The sequence below is a fragment of the Sminthopsis crassicaudata genome, chromosome 1 (genome assembly GCF_048593235.1).
Source record: "Sminthopsis crassicaudata isolate SCR6 chromosome 1, ASM4859323v1, whole genome shotgun sequence".
Taxonomy (NCBI): domain Eukaryota; kingdom Metazoa; phylum Chordata; class Mammalia; order Dasyuromorphia; family Dasyuridae; genus Sminthopsis; species Sminthopsis crassicaudata.
Window position 1 is genome coordinate 471,972,483 of NC_133617.1, and position 22,128 is coordinate 471,994,610.

At 37.1% G+C, this 22,128-nt stretch overlaps 1 protein-coding gene across 2 annotated transcripts in view; it reads right to left on the minus strand.

Annotated features, from left to right (window-relative positions):
* The window catches only part of RAC1 (Rac family small GTPase 1), a 38,387-nt gene extending 29,850 nt beyond the window's left edge, over nucleotides 1-8,537 (minus strand). Inside the window, exon 1 of one of the 2 annotated variants that reach the window (XM_074281046.1) lies at nucleotides 8,127-8,537. In XM_074281046.1, coding sequence (XP_074137147.1) covers nucleotides 8,127-8,161 — 35 coding nt within the window. In that variant the 5' untranslated portion in view covers nucleotides 8,162-8,537. The remainder of the gene's footprint in view (nucleotides 1-8,126) is intronic. The other variant, XM_074281045.1, reaches the window with a different exon arrangement.
* Between the last annotated feature and the right edge of the window lie 13,591 nt (nucleotides 8,538-22,128).

Consider the following 22,128-nt stretch of genomic DNA (forward strand, 5'->3'; position numbering starts at 1 on the left):
CCTATTCAGTATAAAACACAACAAACATAATATCTATTTTTATATTCTAGCCATTAAGATCTTCTGAATCCTGACTAGTTTCAAATATTAGCTAACCTCAGTTGCATGCCAATTGATAAGCATGGTATCTATACCTTCATTTAAATCAATGATTTTTTTTTTTTAAGGTTCAACATTACAGCGTCAAATATTAAGATACTTCACTGGTTGACACTGGCCCAGTGATAATTGATTACTCCTTGAACTTATGCACTGTTAAAATTTAGGTATAACTTCAATAACAATACAATATGATGATCAATCCTCTTCAATGAGAGGATCCAAATCAGTTCCAATTGATCAGTATGTAATGAACAGAAACAGCTACACTGAGAAATGAGTATGAACCACAACATAACATTTCCATTCTTTCTGTTATTGTTTGCTTGCATTTTTGTTTTTTCTTCTCAGGTTATTTTTACCTTCTTTCTAAATCCGATTTTTCTGATGCAACAAGATAATTGTATAAATATGTATACATATGTTGTATTTAACATACTTTAACATATTTAACATCTAGGGAAGGGAGTGAAAGGAAGGAGGGGAAAAGTTGAAACAAGTTTTTGCAAGGGTCAATGTTGAAAAATTACTCATGCATATGTTTTGTACACAAAAAACTATATATAATAAAAAAAAATTTAGGCATTCCCTTTAATTACCAATCAAGTCATTATCAAAAAAGGAAGTTAGGTTAAGTTGGTATTATCGGTTCTTGATAGTCTTACAGGCTTAACTAATCACTGTTTTTCCTTTGGTTGGCAACAGTTAAACAAATCTCAATAGTCTTGCCAAAGTATCCTGATGATAGCTGCCAGGTGAACTGGAGTTAGCAAAGATGTTTACATGTTCAATTAGAATACTAATCCACATGAGTTTATTATCAAAACTTCTAATTCTACATTCATGTTATTATTGTTGAAAAGTCTGGAAGGGCTTCAGAAAGAGACACACTAATATGCTGTTGGTAAAGCAGTAAAATACTGACTGTTTGGGAAAGAAATTTGAAATTTCACCTATCCTTCCTAAATGACTAAATTGTTCATAATCATTTACCCAGTCATCTCATTTTGGGGGCATATAACCAAGGACATCAATGATAGAAGCAAAATATAGATATAAATAGATGTAGATACTTTTTTTGTGATGGTAAAGAACAAGAAATAGAATAGGCACCTATTGACTAAAGATTGGCTAAATAACCTATCCTATTATCTAGGAAAAATAATGAAGAATTCAAAGAAATGGGAGTTTGTATGAAGAGTGAAGCAGAATATACCCATTACCATAATGTAAATGAAAAGAACAGTAAACAAAAAGCTGAGTAATAGTAATAACCTTGTTTCCAGAAAACAGATAAGTCCCTCCTTTAGAGACAGGGACTACAGCAGAAAAATGTAGTCATAGTCATATTTAGAAATTTCTGATTTAAAAAAAAAAAAAAAAAAAAAAAAAAACATCAAAGCAGCCAATAAAACACATATATTTAAATCCTGCCCAAATATTTAATGTTAATAATTCAATAATCTACTAGCTGAGGCCATAGTCACTTCATCACTCTGGACTCTTAACATTTCACCTGTAAATACGGGGAGAATACCAGCCTCATCTATCTTACAGGGTTGTGAGAAAAATACTTTGTAACCTTAAAATTGCTATATAAATGTGAACTTCTTTCTATTACACCACAAATAGCTAGATTAGAGAGGTATTTCATTTATAGTGAAATGTGAAGAACCTTAGAAGTGATATACATTCACTATTCAGTTCTGTACAACTATAAACTAGTAAGAAGCATAGAACAGAATCAGAAAGAATTAAAATTTACTATGTAAACTTAGTCACATCATAGTCCATATTTCAATACATAAAAAGCTAATAATTACTTTCACTGTTTGCCTCATAGGGAGGTTATCAAAATGAGACAACACCTGTTTAAAGTTCAAAATGTTGCACTAAAACCTTAAAATCTTTCCAATATCTCATATTCAGAGCTTACCTGTGCAAATGTAACACGCTTAATATTAAAATAAACACAATGTTATTCTGTACTGTAATATGCCTTTTATGCAACTTACTGTTTTTACATTTTTTATCATATTTGTGCTACCTACTACCTCAGAGGAGTGTATATACTGTGTACTTTACAGTGTTGTAGAAATGAGATCTATGTAAAATGCAGCCTAATGAATGTTTAAGAAATTATCTAGGGGCAGCTAGGTGGTGCAGTGGATAGAGCACCAGCCCTAAAGTCGGTAGAACCTGTGTGACCCAGGGCAAGTAAGTTAACTCCAATTGCCTCAGGGGAAAAAAATTTATCTAACTTATTAACATATTTTATTTTCCAGATATGATTACATAACATTAAACACTTCATTAAATAACATCTTATCTTTTCAATTTAGAAGATGCAACAAGACTTTTCTTTGCCAAAATGACATTCTAAGGTTTCAGTAATATGTTTTTACTTTTAAGCAATCTTATAAAATTTTGGAATAAATCACACCCTAATGGCAAAGTCCCAGATTCTATAACAATATTGTTATGATTATAGGACAAAATATTGATTCACTTAATAACCTGGTAATCTAGCATGATGTGAAACATTTGTTTTAACACTGTACAAGCTTTAAAAGGCAGCTAGGAAAAATTAAGTTTAAAAAAGGACAGTTGGTAGTACACTAAGAGCACTGAACTGGACACTACTAGCTATGTGACCCTACTGACTTGTTCATCTGTAAAATGGGGACACAGTGAAGAAGGAAATGTCAAAGAATGTTTGCTAAGAAAATTCCATGGCCTATTTGGCACACCATGGGCTATAAAATCACATAGAAATGACTTTTGAACCAAATATCACTATTCACACCATAAAATTTTGCATGTTTCTCCACAGTTCTAACTTTAAATTCAATTCATGCTCACGGGCAAGAACATCAAAATATTTTTTGCAGAAAATCATTTACAAGTTGTAAATTTCACATAAAACGTGATAAAGCATTACTATTAACCACTGGCTGAGTGTTTTTTGGCTTGTTCAAACCACCTTAATATTTACTAATGTTGAGGTACTAGAGAAAGTACCCAAGGTTCAATGTCTGGGGTTTTTTGGAAGGGCAGAGGAGAAACTATGATTACAAGGTTACAACTCTCATTGTAACAACAATGTTACAATGTACAACTCTCAGCAATCTTTTATTATTCTATAATCTCATTTATAGTCTCAGAAAGCTACCTATGGGCAAGACAAAGTGACTTTTTGGTCCCATAGCTAGAGACTTATTTCAGGTCTTCTCAATTACAATCCCTTTTATAATTATCACACAACAGTTCCTCTCAATACCTGATAAGTCCATAAAATCAAGTATTTATATCTTAACTGTCCAACAATCATTGTACTTCATTTTTGATTCCAAGATTTCCTCCTTAAATTTCTCTTCCTGACATTTCACTTACTTGGAAAATATCCTAGAAGTAGATCTACTACATTATGACATCTCCCTTCCCAAAAGAATTACATGGTAGACGGGATTTGCTGATACAGAAGCAGAAAACTAAAAATTGCTAACAAGTAAACAGCAAAATTTAAAGATAAGATCTTTTAAAAAGTATAGTACATTGCCATTCTAAAAAAGAACCAAAAATAACCTTGAGTTTTCAACATAATCCCCAACATCCACTTGTACAAAATTTTGTGATTCAGAGCTCAAAGAGACTTTAGAGATCGAATGTGACTTGAAGCATAGTATTTTCATACACACCCCCCCTTATCTTATTGTTTGCTTTTTCTTTCTCATCATTTTTCCCCATTTGGTCTGATTTTTCTTATGAATCATGACAAATGTGAAAATGTTTAAAAGGACTGCACATTATTTAACCTATATCTGATTACTTGCTGTCTTGGGAAGGGGGGAAGGAGAATTTGAAACAGTCTTACAAAAATGTTGAAAACTACCCTTACATGTATCTGAAATAAAATACTATTGAGAAAAAAAAAAAAAGAGAGACCATCTAGTCCAAATACATTTAATTGATAAAACAAAGTGAATATACCAGAGAGATTAAAGGACTTGCCCCAGGGAATTAGTATAATAAGCAGCATTTGAATTCAAGTCTTTGGACCCCAAAACCAAGAATACTAATCAAAATAATATATCTAAGAGAGTGCTTCACACAAAATTAAAAGGAAGCTAAGGACATTTGGGGATCATCTTTTTGAGTATGACTTAATGACAGGCAAAGCCTTTTCAGTCACTTGACATCCATATCAAAAACAGACACTTCCAGCAAGAACTACTGACATGGCCATCTATGCTATTTTTTATGCTATCAAAATGTTCCAATTTATACATGGGATCCCCTCCAGTTATCTCAAATAAAAAAAAACAATGAAAATCAGCTTGGTGAGATACTGGTACATTACTCTTAAGTAACAATTACTAAAATGAGACCTGAGACCTCATTGGGTGTGTGGGTAGGAATCCACCAAATCAAACTGATGGACAGGATTACTGAAGAAAAAGATTTAAAAACTTAATTTTATTATGGCTAATCAGATCAAGCTTGACTGATTTTAATACAAAGAGAATATGTTATAGCTTTTAAATATTCTGGAAAATTAATATTGCTTTGTTTTTTAAAACTAAGAGATAACATCTCTTCCCTACATGTGTGCCTCCCTACATAGTTTTTTATGTTTGTATCCATTTTTTCCAAAGACACTGTGTTTTTGGCAAAATATTCCTCAGGGTTGTGGGCATGCACTATTTTATAGCCACAGTTCTTATTATATCATCTTAATAAATGCCTCTGTCAAAGGAGGGGGAAAAAACTAAGAAATACTGATTATTACAAAGCATACAATATCGTCTGCAACAGGAGGCTTTTGCTTCATTACTCCAACTGCTGACACATTTCAGAGCACAAATACCCTTTCAACAAAATAGGAAAGCCAGCAGTTTGTGAAGCCTCAGGTTTTTTGTGGGGGGGTTTTTTTGTGCTGAATTAGCCATTGATTTTTTTCTTTAAAGCTTAAAGATTCCATAATATTAAATTGTGTTCTTATATTGACAAGATTTCCCCTTATAATAAACAGAAAATTCTTTGAAAAGTGTCAACAATTAAACTATTCTAATAGCCTTAAAGGACATAGAATTTAATAAATATTTGCTGTACTGAAAAGTACTGTTTTTCAGCTGAACGATGAACTTCTTTTTCCAAGTAATATTTACTACATTACTTGTTCTTAAAGTAGTAAAAGTTATTTGAATGGGAAAATTATCAAGATAACATTTCTAAAAAACATTGTTAGCTTATTTCTATGCCACCTTGCCCTAATCAAATCAAGATTACAAAAAATAAATTATTTCTAAGTTATGTGACAGGAATACAAATTCCTAAAATCTATATAGTACTATTCATATACATATGTATAGTTTATTTAATTTAAACCACCAATAATACTGAAGCACACAATATTATTTTCCATTTTAGATACATAAATTGAAGCTGAAGAGGGGGTAGGTGAGTTAAATGAACTGCCCAAAGACTTGGTGTAGGAGGTAGGAACTAAATTCAGATCTTTCTGTCTCTTCAGGTCAACAGTGTCAGAATTCAGTCTTTTACTTTGTATCTCCCGTGTTTAGCAGTATGTTGCATGAAACTGGCATTCAATATTTTATTACATAAATAAAATCAATAAAAAGCATTAAAAGCTCATTGAATATTAGGTTTAAATAAAGCAAAACAATCCGAAACCTCTAGTTTTAATTTTTAAGTATCTTAAATTACTTCCTCCTGTAGTAAACTGCTACCCTGATGCCTAATCTTGGCATGGAGGAGTAATGCTGGGTTTTCAAGGGCTATGCCAGGGAAGGCAAGCTCTGGCAAGGTAAGTTTCAAATAACAGACCTATTGAGGAACCAGGAGTTGTACAAGAATTTTTCCAATTTTTATAGAGGCTGAAGGCTCATCACCAGAAAGCTGATTGAAATTTTTTTCGGCCTCAGTCAACTTTAAGAAGACTTTTAAAGTATGAAAGAATTGCAACCTCTTTCAGTGGAAGGAATAACATATGCCACTGAAATTACAAATCTCTTGAAGTCAAATTACTCATTATGACTAAATGTGGAACTGACAACAACCAGTTGGTTTAAAAAAAAATGCCATGTATTAATTTGTCACAAGAAACTTAACAGTAAAGAAAAATGAAATTAATCGTCTAAAATTTTTGAAAGATTAGTGCACACTTAACTGTTTAATCACAAGACCCCAACAAATTCATGATTAAAATAAACTTAAAACACATCCATGCACTCAACATTACTTTTCCAAACTAATTGTTTTTTTAAAAAGTTAAAGTATCTTACCTATATGCAAGTTCTAAGTTCTACCTATTTAATATTTAACCAGGAAAATGTTCCTCCAATCTTCAGAATACTGCTTTAAAATTTAATTACCATAAAAATTAGCTAGCCTGTTGCTTTTTATATTTCAATTAGAAATCTCTAGCAATTCCAAGAATTTAAATTATTTTCAAATGAGAAACTAGATAATAAAATATCACTAACAACCAGAGGCATACTGACCTCAAGTAAGCTAGCAGTAATAAATTATTGGAGTATTATTTAAGCAACAAAAATATCCAAACATACTGTAAAACATTCATTTGTTATAAATTACACAAGCAATACTATGATATACAATTTTGTTGCGATTACACTGGGATATTTGTTTCTGGGGGGTGGGGTGGGGGTGTCGGGAGGGAATGAACTGCATAAGGCAAGTCTTGTTTTCCAATAAACCCAGCAATAAGACTACACAGTAATGAAATGAGATTCCTTGAGTCACAGGGAGCAATTTTTTCCTCGGGAAATCTGTTCTACTGCATCCCATATCTAAATGTATCATATAAAGGCAAAAAAATCCCCCACTTTTTTGGACATACTACTGTATTCAAGAAAAATTGGTTCTCATCTTTACACCACAAGAAAATTAAGTTTTCCATAAAAGGCAAAAACCAAGGGTTTTTGTTGTTTTTGCTGAAAGCAAATACTACTTAATTATAGGAACTAAGAGTATATATACACCTTGTAAATAAAATTCTTGACCACATAGCCAGCCCCGATAAATCACCTTCACTTCAGCCTAATGTTAAGATTATAAAACATTATCAATCCCAGTGACAGTTATAACATTAAAGCACTCACCTAGCTCTCAATAAGATACTCCGACTCACTATATTAACTGTTATATTAGAGTTAACAAAAAGGCCAAGAAAAATACTTTTAGAAAAACCAACTAAATTCCTACCTAAGCTATAAGCAAACACATTACATCGGAGTAATAATGCACTCAGAGGTGCCTTACGTTAATTTCAAGTTCTGCTTAAATCCAAACTGGGCTTTTGAACTGAGCAAAAGGGTGGAGTCCACTTTTTTTTCCTTTGGGCTGGGTTAAATCCCCAGCTTTAAAAAAAAAAGGGGGGGGGCAGAATCCTAGAGCACAAACTAACACCATCCAGAGAAAAAAGTGGGAGAGGCTGGTAGATTCACCCACCCACCCCTCTGGGAAAGTAATGAGGGGAAAGGATCGGTAGCAGGGTGGAGATGGGGGGGAGGAAGAGAGAAGAGGAAGAGAAGGGGGTGGAGATGGTGAAGGAGGAGAGGAACAAGAGAACCCCTACACACACACTGGAGAACGGGATTCTCAGAGAAAATGCAACACCTAAATCCAAGGGCTACAGTCCAGGCCCCAGGCCCCACTACGAGTCCAATCCCCGTCCCATCTACACGAACCCCACCCCGGGGTACCTCCAATGCTAGCCCAGCCCAAGCAATCTGGCCGCCACTCGGGGCCCTCCCCATCCTACAGGAAACCTCCCCACGACCGGCAGGACAGCCTCAACCTCGGCTCCCAAAGCGGGGCCCGCAGTTCTGCCCCACCCCAGGGACCCGCCAGACCCCGCCCCCGCACGCCCACCAGAGTTCCCCCACCACCACCAACGGCAGAAGCGAGCCCGAGTCCCCCGAGAGCAAGAAGGCGCGCGGGAGGAATAAGGAAAGGCTAGCGCCAGGGAGAAGGGGACTTACCCGTCTCCTACCACCACACACTTGATGGCCTGCATCGGGGCGGCTTGCGGGGCTGCCTCGGAGGCAGCGGCGGCGGCGGAGGTGGAGGCGGCGGCTGCCGAGGATACCCGGGAGCAGAAAGGGGGGACCGACGGACTCCGAGCGGGATGGGCTGCTGACAAGGAGGGGAAGGCCCCGGGAACGGCAGTACGTGTATAGAGTGGGGGGGCACGGGGACCGCAGTCCACGCCGCCTCGCCCCTTAACCGACTAGAAGCCGATTCCAAGCAGCAGCCACCACCCAAAGCTGGAGGAAAACTGCAGAGAAACAGGAAATGGCCGCTCCACTCACATCCGGCCTCCCCTCCCCCTGCTCCTTACCCGCCTCCCCGGCCGCCGCCGCGGCCGCTCCCTTCTCCCTCCCCATCTGGGCGGGACTAGCTCCTCTCTACTTTCCTTCTCCCTCTCGCTTCCTCTCTTCCCGGCCCGGGCCCCGCCCCTAACTCCAGATCCCGCTTCGGAAGTCTTCGGAAACGCTCGCCTCCCGCGCGACTCGAGATTTGCGCGCAGCCCGGTCTGGGCGCGGACAGGGGCGCGCGGCTGACGAGAAGGAGGCTGGGGGTGGGGGAAGAGAGGGAAGACAGAGACGCCATATTTGTACTACTGACCTAGTCAGAACTTGCGCCCCGGCAGGACCTCGGTACTGCAGTAAAAAAGAGCTTCTGATTTCCCCCCGCTCCGTAGTGAACTTCATTGGCCCCCGCCCCTGATTCCCGTAAACCTCCGGTCTTCCCTGTTTGGTTTTTTGTTTTGCCTTTTTTTTGTCGAAAAAAGGACCCCCTTCCTCCCGCCCGTCCCAGGTCTGCTAAAGACTGGGGCTGAAGCCGAATGAGTTCATGTGACCATCGTTCGTTCCTTTGGGCAGGCGAACAAGTACTTCTAATAGTGCTCATTAACAGCCGTGGCTTTGGAGGGAGAAGCCCGAGTCAAATTCTGCCCCTGCCTCTAACCACCAGGTTGACCTTGTACGAATCACTTGAAAAACCTTCCCAGCCTCAGTTTCCTCATCTGTAAAAGGAGGAGATTGAGCTAGATAGGCTCTAAGGAACCTCTCCAGCCCCGGGACTGTGGTCCCAGAAGCATGGTTCGTGACCTCGGGGGCAAACGACCGCCTCGAGGGTCACCGTGCTGGACAAATGCTGATTAACAAAATGGGAATGTGTTGAGAAGACTGGGTGTGAGCACTGGGGAAAAAGGGGAGGGGGAGAGCCTCAGATTTCTTGTCCGCAAAGAATTCACATTCCTATAGGATAACACACATTCAAGTTGTTCCTGAGTTAAAGCCCTATGCTTGCCCTTCTGGCTACCCAATCCTCCTTGGGGGTGTTGAATTAATTATGTTTCCCACAGCCATCCAAACAACACTCAGACACCTTTACTTTCGAGTATATTAAATCTACACTTAACACCCAACCATGATTCTAGTAACTTATCTGCTGACATTCCGCCCTCCCCTCCCTTTTCTCCTCCCTTCCTTCCTAGAGAAACCCAGCGTCTGGTTTTCCACCTCAATTCCTTCCCTCATGTGCTGGGACTTTAACATACCCAGACACTGGAACTTCCAGTTCCTCAAATCTTATTCGTTTCTCATGACTTGTTCCTCCATTTCATCTCAGCTGCACTCATTGGTGGGAATACCCTTGATTTTTCTGTCACCCACAAATATTCCAGAATTCCAACATTCTTTTATCTGATAGTAATCTTTTTTTAATCATTCCACATTTTCTTCTGACTTGTCTATACCTGTCCATTGGCTTCACTGTGACTTCTCATCCCTTGACCATTCAGGTATTTCCCAGGCCGTCATTTTTGAAGATGTATACTTGAACAAGTTCAACTCTTAAGCCATCCTCTTTGCTCAATTCTTTTGCCCCCTTAGCCTGTCATTGTTAATATCTGGCCAAGGCTCAACTTCTGACCTATCCCATTGCCTGCTATTTCTATTCTTTTTTAAGTATTTAAAAACAAAACAAAACAAAAAAAAAAAAAAAAAAAAACCTGGACAAAATCACAATGCTAACTGGGTATATTACAAATATTGTTCTATGTCCTTTGTTTTTAAAGAAGACCATGGCATCAGGGAAGTGAAACCATGACAAGTGAGTTAGAATTAAATGAGGAACAAGCTGTGCAAAATTATCAGCCTCTGTCTTCCAGAGCCATATGGGTGTAGTGGCAAGATATATAGATCAAGGTGACTAGAAACGGGGGCAGTAATATATGATGAAAAATATATGTCGGGGCAGCTAGGTGGCGCAGTGGATAGAGCACCAGCCCTGAATTCAGGAGGACCAGAGTTCAAATCTGGTCTCAGACACTTAACACTTCCTAGCTGTGTGACCCCCCCAGCCTCAGGGGGGAAAAAAAAAAAAAGGTGACTAGAAATGGCCTTTTTAAGCTAAGGTCATTAACAGGTCTCAGTTTGACATAGGCAACACCCATTCAATAATTAATGCTATGTAAGAAATAAGACAAAAAATGGCCTCTTTTATCTAATGTAGAAAAAAATCAATCTTGGAGAGGAAGAACCTCAGGTTTTCTGGCCAAAAACAAATTATGTGACATAATTTTACATGGTCACTCACTGCACACAGTGCTTATTCTAAACCTTTTCATCCCTACTCAAACTACTCATAGCACTTTTTCCTCAAACCAATAGATGGGGACTTTGAGTATATTCAAAGAGAGATCCTACTTTTATTTTTACATCATTCAGATGTGTTCCCCCACTGTTTTTCACATAGTATCTGAGGCTGGATTTGAACTGGTCCCCCAGATTCTAGAGCTAGCACTTTATCCACTGCCTCTTGATGGGGTAGCTCTTTAATTCCAAATCAAACTTTTCTGTGTATACTCTTAATCCTATTTGATCCCATCTTCTCCAGCAAATTGCCCCTTTCATCATTCCTACTTTCTCAATAATCTTCAATCTTACGCCTTTATTTGGTTGCTTCCAAGTGCCCTACAAAAATACTCCTACAGCTAGATGGCACAGTGGATAGAATTCTGGCCCTGGAGACAGAAGGAAGTGAATTCAAATCTGGCCTTGGATATTTAAGACTTCCTATTTGTGTGAGCTTGGACAAGTCACTTAACCCCAATTGTCTTACCAAAAAAACAAAAAAGCTTAACCCCATCTTGATGTAACCATCCTTGCTACCTATTATCTAATATCTCTCCTTCCTTTCAAGGCTAAATTCCTTGAGAAGATTGTACAATCTCATGCCTTCATTTTCCCTCCTCACTCTTTTCTCTACTCACAGCAATATGATTTTCAGCTAAAAAATTTCAGTTCAAAATCCTTTCCCCAAACTCCTCTTTCCAAATGTCCAAATATGACAGTTTTCTTAGTCTTCACCTTTTTTTGCCCTCCCCACTATCTTTGATATTGTCCATAACTCTCTTCTCCTTGATACAATCCTAACTTTCCTCTTCTACTCCTCTTTTCACTTCTCTTTCCTAGTTCTCTTATTCATTTGACCTTTCTCAATCTCTTGCTGATTTCTATTTGATTCAAATGGATGTCTGTTAGGATTACTAGGTGAGAACTCAGGTTGTCTGGACAATGACAAGGTGAGAATTCAGGTTGTCTGGACAATTATAAGGTGAGAACTCAGGTTGACTTGATAGTTCTCTGGCTCAGATTCTAAGAGGAGCAAGCTCATTGGTTGGAGTACTTCTTCCCAGAAGCCCTTGCACCCATTCTCTGGGAGGATAAAAGAGGCAACATTGGGCCTGGACAAGCAGTCTGGACTGGGGAAGGACAAGAGCTGGAGAAGATTCAGAGCAAGGATTCAGGAAGAAGAAGAGGCTGGCTGGAGGCTCCAGAAGCTTCCCAAGAAACCTGCTCATAGAGGAAAAGATTATACAGAAAAGAAACCTCCTCCCAGAGAAGGATTACAACTGAGAGACGACCAGACCCTCACAATTCAGAACATTACAGATGTCCCCAACACTCTGTCCTGGAATGTTCTCTCTTCTGTATATCTCTCACTTGTTGATCTTGTCAGCTCTCTTGGATTCAGTTATCTTTAGGCAGATGATTCTCATCTGTTTATCCTCCCACCCTAACCTCTCTCTCGACTTCCATACTCATACAACTACTTATTGGATGTCTCAAACTAGATAGCACAGAGATCACTTAAACTCAATCAGTCTAAGACAATTTATTATCTTTCCTCAGAAACCCATTCCCCTTTCAGACTTCCCCATTAATGTTAAGGGTATTACCACTTTCCCAATCACCCAATCTTCCAATTTAGGGATGGATTATTTTTACTTCTCAGTCTCACCTCCTCCCCATGTCCAAGTTGCCAACTCCTTTGAAATACCTCTTCCATAGTCGTGAATCTTAAAGTTTAAAAAAGGTAGTTTTAAAAGCAAGGGACAAGAAAGATTGATTTGCAAAAGCAATCAATAGTTTGAATGATCCAGAATCTCACAAGCTAAAGTATTGATTTTTAAAATAACTTTTTTTAAATTGATGTGTATGTTAAAATTAGAAATGACTGTAAATTACATGATATTTCTATTTTTGTGATAGGCTATTTTATGTTTATTTGGCTATCAGTTATGAAAATTGTGAGATTCCTACTTAAATTTTTTGGGGTTATTGTAATATTGAAACCTAAAATAGTTAAAGTATTATGTGGGTTATATAGACATGATTATGATATGCACCAAAAGTTGGGGTTTGGTTATGTGATGAAGAGGTTACAGACAAAATGGAGGAATATAATAGATTCCAGGAATAGAAAATTCAAAATAGAGTGGGAGAGCATAGAAAGGAGTTTTAATAATTAATGATGGAAAAGCCAAGTTCTTTAGTGGAACTTGCCATTTGCCAGGAGAAAGGAAACACCCCATGAGGTTGGTGGGTGTCCTTAGGTGGCAGGTTAAATCCTGAAAAGGATTTAGAACCCTAAAAGAGTTAGCTATAAGAAAAAGAAGTGGGACACACCTGTCAGATTGGCTAAGATGACAGGAACAAATAATGATGAATGTTGGAGGGGATGTGGGAAAACTGGGACACTGATGCATGGTTGGTGGAGTTATGAAAGAATCTAGCCATTCTGGAGAGCAATTTGGAACTATGCCCAAAAAGTTATCAAACTGTGCATACCCTTTGATCCAGCATTGCTGCTATTGGGCTTATATCCCTAAGAAATATTAAATAAGAGAAAGGGACCTGTATGTGCCAAAATGTTTGTGGCAGCTCTTTTTGTACTGGCTAAAAACTAGAAAATGAATGGATGCCCATCAATTGGAGAATGATTGGGTAAATTATGGCATATGAATGTTATGCTCTATAAGCAATGACCAGCAGGATGAATACAGAGAGGCTTGGAGAGACATGAACTGATGCTGAATGAAATGAGCAGAACCAGAAAATCACTATACACTTCAACAATGATACTGTATGAAGATGTATTCTGATTGAAGTGGATATTTTCAACATAGAGAAGATCTAATTCAGTTCCAGTTGATCAGTAATGGATAGAAACAGCTATACCCAGAGAAGGAACACTGGGAATTGAGTGTAAAATGTTTGCACTATTGTCTTCTTACCCAGGTTACTTATACCTTCGGAATCCAATTCTTACCGTGCAACAAAAAATTTGGTTTTACATACAGATATTGTATCTAAGATATACTGTAACACATTTAACATGTATGGGATTGCCTGTCATCTAGGGGAGGGAGTAGAGGGAGGGAGGGGAAAATTTGGAAAAGTGAACACAAGGGATAATGTTGTAAAAAAAAAAATACTCATTCATATGTACTGTCAATATATATATATATATATATATATAATTATAAAATTAATTTAAAAAAGAAAAGAGCTAAGTCCACCACAGCTGATGATCACAAAGAAAGAAAGAAAGAAAGAAAGAAAGAAAGAAAGAAAGAAAGAAAGAAAGAAAGAAAGAAAGAAAGAAAGAAAGAAAGAAAGAAAGAAAGAAAGAAAAGAAAGAAAGAAAAAAAAGAAAGAAAGAAAGAAAGAAAAAAAAAAAGAAAAAAAGAAAGAAAAGAAAGAAAGAAAAAAAGAAAGAAAGAAATGGGACTGGGAAGCATAGTGGAGTTGGGAGAAATACTACATAGCATGGGGCAAGAGGAAAGAAAAATACTACAGGGTGGAGTGCCTAGTCAGACTAATCCAAAGGAAGGCATCAGCCACGAGATGGCCGATGGGTAGATTTTGTGAGGAAGTTTAACCTGAGGGACATGACTGGGATTCCTGACCGGGCATGGCAAGGTGGAACTTTTTCAGACCTCTAGAGAGGGTGGGTCTCAGAAGTTTGATATAACTTGGATTTCAGACCGGACCACGTCCCCAAAGAATGGGATCATGGAGCTGAATTATATGTAAGTCTTCTCCCTGCCTACCTCAGTGATTCTAAGGTGGGGTGGGACAAAGGTGGGGAGATAGATTTCAGCTCCTGCTGTGATCCATTCCCCTGATTTGTAAACTTGATAGGTTTAGGAAAAGCTTGGTTCTGGGCATAGAGTTCCAATCTCTTCACTTTTAGGTTACTGAAGGTTTTAGATTGGGATTTTTGGTAGTTAATCCAAAATTTAGGATTGAAAACTGTATACTTATTTGCATGGTTTGAGAAAGTGAAGGCTTAATGCACCCTTCTCTTAGTGGGTGTGGCTGCTCCTTAGAAGTGAGAAAATAAATCCACTCACTGGACCTCAAACCTCCCCCCCACCAACTTTTGTCACATCCCCCAGTTAAATGAAATTACTTTAACATTAATTGCTTCTATTGTTTAAAGGAATAGCTTTCATTTATTTGGTGTTAATAATTGAATAATTATTTTTATTTTTCAAGTCTGTGATTGTTTTAAGGCAAAGTCACTTATGATGCTATATCAAAGATTCTACCAGTTAGTAATGCAAGGAGCTTCTAAGAGAAGTTTGTTAGATTTCTGGTTAACTGCAAATTCTCTGAAAATGATTATTTCAAAACCCATTCAGCAAATTATCTAATTAAGTGCATCATGGTCTCATTGTTTAATGAATATGATAGCAAATGTGCTTTCTTGAAGTACCTAAAGTGGTATTTCAATTTGACATTTCAAGCAACTAGCTTTGGCTGTGTTGCTCTGCAGACACATGGGATTAGGATCGAAAACCTCTGATTAGTGAAACTTGCTATTGAGATGAAATCTCTTGGGATTATAACTAATACTATTTTGAATTTGGAATTTAGAAATGATTATCTGAATTAAATTAGTAACCCTACCTCTCCATTTAAGAGTGATTGGCTAAAGTGGGATTGTTACTACATGATTGGTTGTCATCTGTGTCCTCAAGGATTAGTTTTGATGCTATTATAATCATGAGCCTGCTCTTTACTCATATAACAGATTTCTATAATCAGAGCAAGTGGTCAATAGAAATCATAAGCACAGTTCAAGTATGTAATATTTTGCTGTTTTCAGTCCGAACATATGTACTATATTTTATGTATATGCAGCCTATAATTAGGTAAATGAGTATTTGGCTTGGTCATCTATCTATTGCTAGATGTGTGTGTCTGTATGAAATAAGGTCTTTTAAGGACCTTCTGTAAATGTAAAAACAGTTGATACAATTGTCTGTAGGACCTGTTATTTTATTGATTATTGAAACTGAAACTGAAATATCTTTCATATGTTTTAAAGAAGAGAATTTTAGTATACTCAAGTTTTCTTAGAGGGATGTAACTTATGGAATATTTTGTTACATCAATGGGAAAACGACTTTTATTTAAGTTTTCTTTTGAATACTTGATATTGAAAAGCTGCTGGCCAATCTCTCTTAATATTCCACTTTTTATGGGTAAATGAAACCTGTTGTTGAGGAATTTTGTGAGTACTTCTGTTATTCTGATGGAATTCCCCCTTTTCTCAAAATTGCTTTTAGGTTATATTGTAATCCCTATAAAAAGAGATGATGCTTAACTAGCTATTTGCAGAATTTTCAGGGAAAATATAAGCATACTTTCCAAGAATGAGAGTTCTACTCTTTGTACTTGCTCTCTCTCTAGTTCTCTTAGGTTTGTTTTCCTTTAGGCTTTGAGCAATTTGCCTTCAAATGACCAGCACTAGACAGCTGTATTGACCAGCTTCAAGGATCTGACTCAACCCACTGGATCTTCAATCAACCCAAGCCCTTCCAAATGGAACACTATAGGATAATCCAACTGAATGTACATTCTTAGCAGGAAGTCATTTCAGAAGATGAGATCATCACCCTTTACCCTAAAGGATTTTGGGCCCCATTTATTTGGGAAGGAACTGGAACTGTGAATGGACCCCAAACTACCCAATGTCTGAGTGGATTCCCTGTAAGGAGTCCATCAATCCTGTGAAGAGGTTGAGGTTATTAATGCTACTTCCCTGCTACAGTAGCTAGCATTTGGGGCATAGGTTGGGGACATCAAGTTAAGATTTGGATTAGTATTACTGGGAAAGATAACTCACAAACAATTCAGTTTCATGTTTGTCAAATTATAGAATTATAGTGGCTTGACTAGCGAAATATGAAACTTAGGCTTGTTTGTTAAGGCTCTGGTTGGCCTAGCTACATTTTGGAACACTGTCTTCATTTTATGCACTATCTAAACCAGATTATGAGTGGGAAAGCTTTCAAGATTTCCTTATTCCTTGATTGTACCTACTTGAGTGTAGGTACAATAAGTGTTTGTGTCCTGATACAGAAAAAGAAGATTATGAAATTGATTATCCAATTTGGAATAATATTTAGTTTGCTACAAGGACTGGACATTTAGAAAATGCAGATCAAAGAGTAATTTGGTAATAGGTATAGATGTCTTAGGAAGATGTGCAATCAAGTTAAGGACTTAATGCAAGTGATAGACACCAATGCTTGGTTAGAAGTAGAAAAATACTCAGTAAAGAGTCTGAACAAAAATATTTGTGCTACAAGTTGCCCTATACCCAGAAAGTACCATTCCCTTTAGGTAGAGAAAAAACATGAGAATGAATTCCTCTTGTTCCAAAAATAGCATTCCTGGGGAGAATTACAATACAATACTTTATACTAATCCCTTAGCTCTAGAGATCAATCAGTTTGTCTCTCATGGCAAGGTGAAAGATTCCAAAATCTAGGGACTGTAGTACCATGTACTGGAGTCTGGAGTGTAACTGAGGGGTAGCTCTGGCAATATCTTAAAGATGAACATACCTCAAGTTAACCTTGGGTGGAATTGAGGAGGCAGACTTCTCAAACCTGCTTTGCCCGGGAACTGAGGGGGCACCTGGGCATGAACCAATTGGCTATTCCTTTTACCTTGACATTTACTGAAGAAAATAAGACTGAATCAGGAAGAATTAAGTCAAAGACAGTAACATGAATCAAGGATAGAAATCTAGTTCTGGATTTGGTCTTTACTAACACACCAGAAAGGCAGTGAAAGGAATAGCAGAATAGTTAGATGCCACTAGCAGAATGGCATGGGAAAATAGAATAACTAGAAAGGTTATTGGTAGGAAGAGGAGGAACATGTGTTACAACTGGAAGTTTCATTCCTTGTACAGACTGTGTGAGACAGTATGGACCACAAAAACAGTCTCACAGAGTGAAAAAAGCAAAAAGGGTTTTTTTTACAATCTCCTGAGAAAGGGCATCTCCCATCTGACAAGGTGTTTTTCAGTAAAAAGAGTCCAAAAAAAACCAGAAAACACAAAATTAAATAACCTGAACTCAAAAGCCTCTAAAACCCCCCACCCCTGCCTGGCCTTTTCTCCCATTGTTTAGAAGAGTCTGGGCTTAAACATTCTTCAGAAATCTAACCCAGACATAAAAGAATACAAGTCAATAAGTTCTTAATTTAAATTTCCCTAAAGAACTGCAGATATCCTTGGATAAGAAAATTCAAAGCCATCATCACCTTTAAAAGAAGTACTTAAATACTAATTAAGAGATGGTGGAAAACAGGAGGGGACAAACACCTGCAACTTTTAGATATAGCTCATTTGTTATTATAAAGTTCCAAATCATAAGGCTATGCATCCTGATCTCAGATCAAGCAAAAGCAAAAATTGATCTAATTAAGAGAGATAAGGAAGGAAATTATATCTTGCTAAGAGATACCATAGATAATGAAACAATATCAATACTAAACATATATGCACCAAGTGGTATAGCATGGAAATTCCTAAAGGAGAAGTTAAGAGAGCTGCAAGAAGAAATAGATAGCAAAACTATAATAATGGGAGATTTCAACCTTTCTCTCTCAGAACTAGATAAGTCAAACCACAAAATAAGAAGATAAAGAGGTTAAAAAGAATACTAGAAAAGATATGATAGATCTTTGGAGAAAATTAAATGGAAACAGAAAGGAGTACACTTTCTTCTCAGCAGTTCTTGGAACCTATACAAAAATTGACTATATATTAGGACATAAAGACCTCAAAATCAAATGCAGAAAGGCAGAAAGAGTAAATGCATTTTTTTTTTTCAGATCACGATTCAATAAAAATTACATTCAGTAAAAGACCATGGGAAAATAGACCAAGAAATAACTGGAAACTAAATAATCTCATCTTAAAGAATGAATGGGTGAAATGGCAAATCATAGACATAATAATTTCATCCAAGAGAATGACAATAATGAGACAACATACCAAAATTTGTGGGATGAAGCCAAAGCAGTAAAATAAGGGGAAATTTTATATCTCTAGATACTTATTTGCATAAAATAGAGAAAGAGAAAATCAATGAATTGGGCTTGCAACTAAAAAAGATAAAAAAAGAATTAAAACCCCCCAATCAAATACCAAACTTGAAATTCTAAAAATAAAATGAGAAATTGATAAAATTGAAAGCAAAAAAACTATTGAATTATAAATAAAACAGAGTTGGTTTTATGAAAAAAAAAACACAGCAAAATAGATAAATCTTTAGTTAATTTAATTAGAAAAAAGGAAAGAGGAAAATCAAATTGTTAGTTTCAAAAATGAAAAGGAGAACTTTCCAATGAAGAGGAAATGAGAGCAATAAATAGGAGTTATTTTGCCCAACTTTATGCCAATAGATTTGACAATTTAAGTGAAATTGAGGAATACATCCAAAAATATCGATTGTCCAGATTAACAGAAGAGCAAATCATATGGCTCTTTTCCCATTGATGAGGTTAGTGGTAGTTGTGATGAGGTATGAGAATTGGGATGGGAAATCCCTCTGGTCAGAACCACAAGTTCTCTGTGAAAGAATATGCAAACCTGAAATCTGTGTGGCAAAAGAGATTTATTGACAATGAGAAAACAATATCTTCACCAGTGGGCAAAAATCCTGGCAGGGCAGCTTGCCAAGAAAACAGCTTACTTGGCAAACATAATCCTGTTTCAGATTTCTGTGAAGATTCAGAGTTCAGAGTTGTCTTTTATTAGCCATCTGGGACTTCAGTTCAATTCAAAATTGAAGGAGATTACTAAACTGGGAGTTTGAGTCAATGTTGATGCTCCTAGCCTAGATCTCCAATTGAAAGAGATTATTTATCTTGGGAGTTTGAGCTACTGGGAGTACTAGGAGCTACTGGGACTCCTACCACGGAGTCCTAGAGGAACACCAGAATTAGTCTAGAAGGTTCTGGACTAATCTTCAACTCAGTAGAGGGTTCGACCAAGTCCCTGGCCCCAGTCTCCAACTGAATGAGAACACCCAAACTGGGCTCCCTGAGAGTGGGCCTCTTTCTGAGGAGAGTTTGAGACTCAGGAACTTTCTCCCCCAAAGGAGGACAAAGCCTCAGGGCCCCCCAAAGTCAAAGAGTACATAATTTATATATCACCATGAAAGTATTTTCACTCAGTTAATTCTACACAAGTCCTATCAGAAGAATTAACAGATTTCAGGGACTTTTATGAAGTGGGATGTAAAAAAAAAAAAAAATTAGCCAAATATGAGGGATTAGAAAAAAAATGTGGAAACCAAATTATTAAACAGAAGAAAGAAGGAAATTGTGAGAAATAGATGGGCATTTTGTGTTTCCACTGTTATGAAAATTAAATTCGAGAAATGAAACAAATTAGAAAACTGAAACCCACAAAGACATTAAAGAATAACAAGTGTGGAATTTATCTTCTCTCAAAAGAATGTAAGCTCCTTAGGGGTAGGGATTGACTTTTATAATCAGAGGTGGTGACCTGAGATTTGAAAAGAAGCTTTTATTCTTTACCCTTAGTCCTTTGTTACCTTCTTTCTTCCCCTTTACCCCCATTATAAAATGGAAGCTCCTTTGAAGGAGGGACTTTCTATGTAATGGAAGGGTGGTGATTCAGGTCCTGTAACATCCAATTGATGAGGAATCTGCCAAGGGACTTTTGCTGCTTTTGGAGATCCTACTTACCTGCGCAAATGTAAAATAAATCCTTCCTGCATTCATCAGTGGAGTTCTTGGTAAGATATTTTGTTTTTTACACCCACATCAACACTTATTTTCAATCTTTTTCTCTTGACTCATTCTCTACTGCCTATAATTCTTGCCATATCTTCTTCTAGCCTGAAAAGGATTCTGTTGACCTTAGCATTTCTTGCTAACATTCATCCTATATCTCTTTTGTACTTTGTAGCTAAATTCCTCAAAAAGTCTATTTACAATAGGTGTCTTGACTTCTTTTTAAAAAAAAATTTTATTTTTATAAAAACTTTATTTTTCAAAATACTTGCAAAGATAGTTTTCAACATTCATCCCTGAAAAATCTTGTGCTCAAACTGTCCATACCCTTTGATCCAGCAGCGTTGCTATTGGTTTGTATCCCAAAGAGATCTTAAAGAAGGGAAATGGACCTGTATGTGCAAGAATGTTTGGGGCAGCCCTCTTTGTGGTGGCCAGAAACTGGAAACTACATGGATGCCCATCAATTGGAGATTGGCTGAATAAATTGTGGTATATTAATATTATGGAATATTTTTGTTCTGTAAGAAATGACCAACAGGATGATTTCAGAAAGGCCTGGAGAGACTTACATGAACTGATGCTGAGTGAAATGAGCAGGACCAGGAGATCATTCTATACTTCAACAACAATACTGTATGATAATCAATTCTGATGGACCCATGGCCCTCTCCAACAATGAGATGAACCAAATCAGTTCCAATAGAGCAGTAATGAACTGAACTAGCTACACTCAGCAAAAGAACTCTGGGAGATGATTATGAACCACTACATAAAATTTCCAATCCCTCTAATTTTGTCCGCCTGCATTTTGGATTTCCTTCACAGGCTAAATGTACACTATTTCAAAGTCCGATTCTTTTTGTTCAGCAAAACAACTGTCTAGTCATGTATACATATATTGTATTTAATTTATACTCTAACATATTTGACATGTATTGATCGACCTGCCATCTGGGGGAGGGGGATGGAGGGGAAAAATTGGAACAAATGGTTTGGCAATTGTCCATGTTGTAAAATTACCCATGCAAATATCTGGTAAATAAAAACTATTAACATTTAAAAAAAAAAAATCTTGTGCTCCAAATTTTTGTCCTTCCCCATCTCTCCCCTCCTTAGACAGCAAATAATCTAATATAGGCCAAAAGTACAATTCTTCCAAACATTTCCACATCTCCCTTCTTTACCACTTATAATCTACTTTCTGTTCTTATCATTCTTCTGAATTTGCTCACTCTAAAGTTGTCAATGATCTCTTGACAAATCCAAAGATCTTTTCTCAATCCTCAATCGCCTTGATCTCTCTGTAGCCTTTGACACTATTGATCACCTTCTCCTTGATACTTTTCTGTAAGTTTTCAGGGCATTACTCTCCTAGTTCTCTTCCTACCTGTCAGACTGCTACTTCTCTGTCTCATTTGCTGTCTCCTCATCCTCATTTTAACTGCAGATGTCTCTTGGGGTCCTATCCTAGGCCTTTTAATTTATATTTTTTTAAACTTGGAGATTTCAATCAGCTCTCATAATTAATTACCAATTCTGTGCTGGTGACTACTTA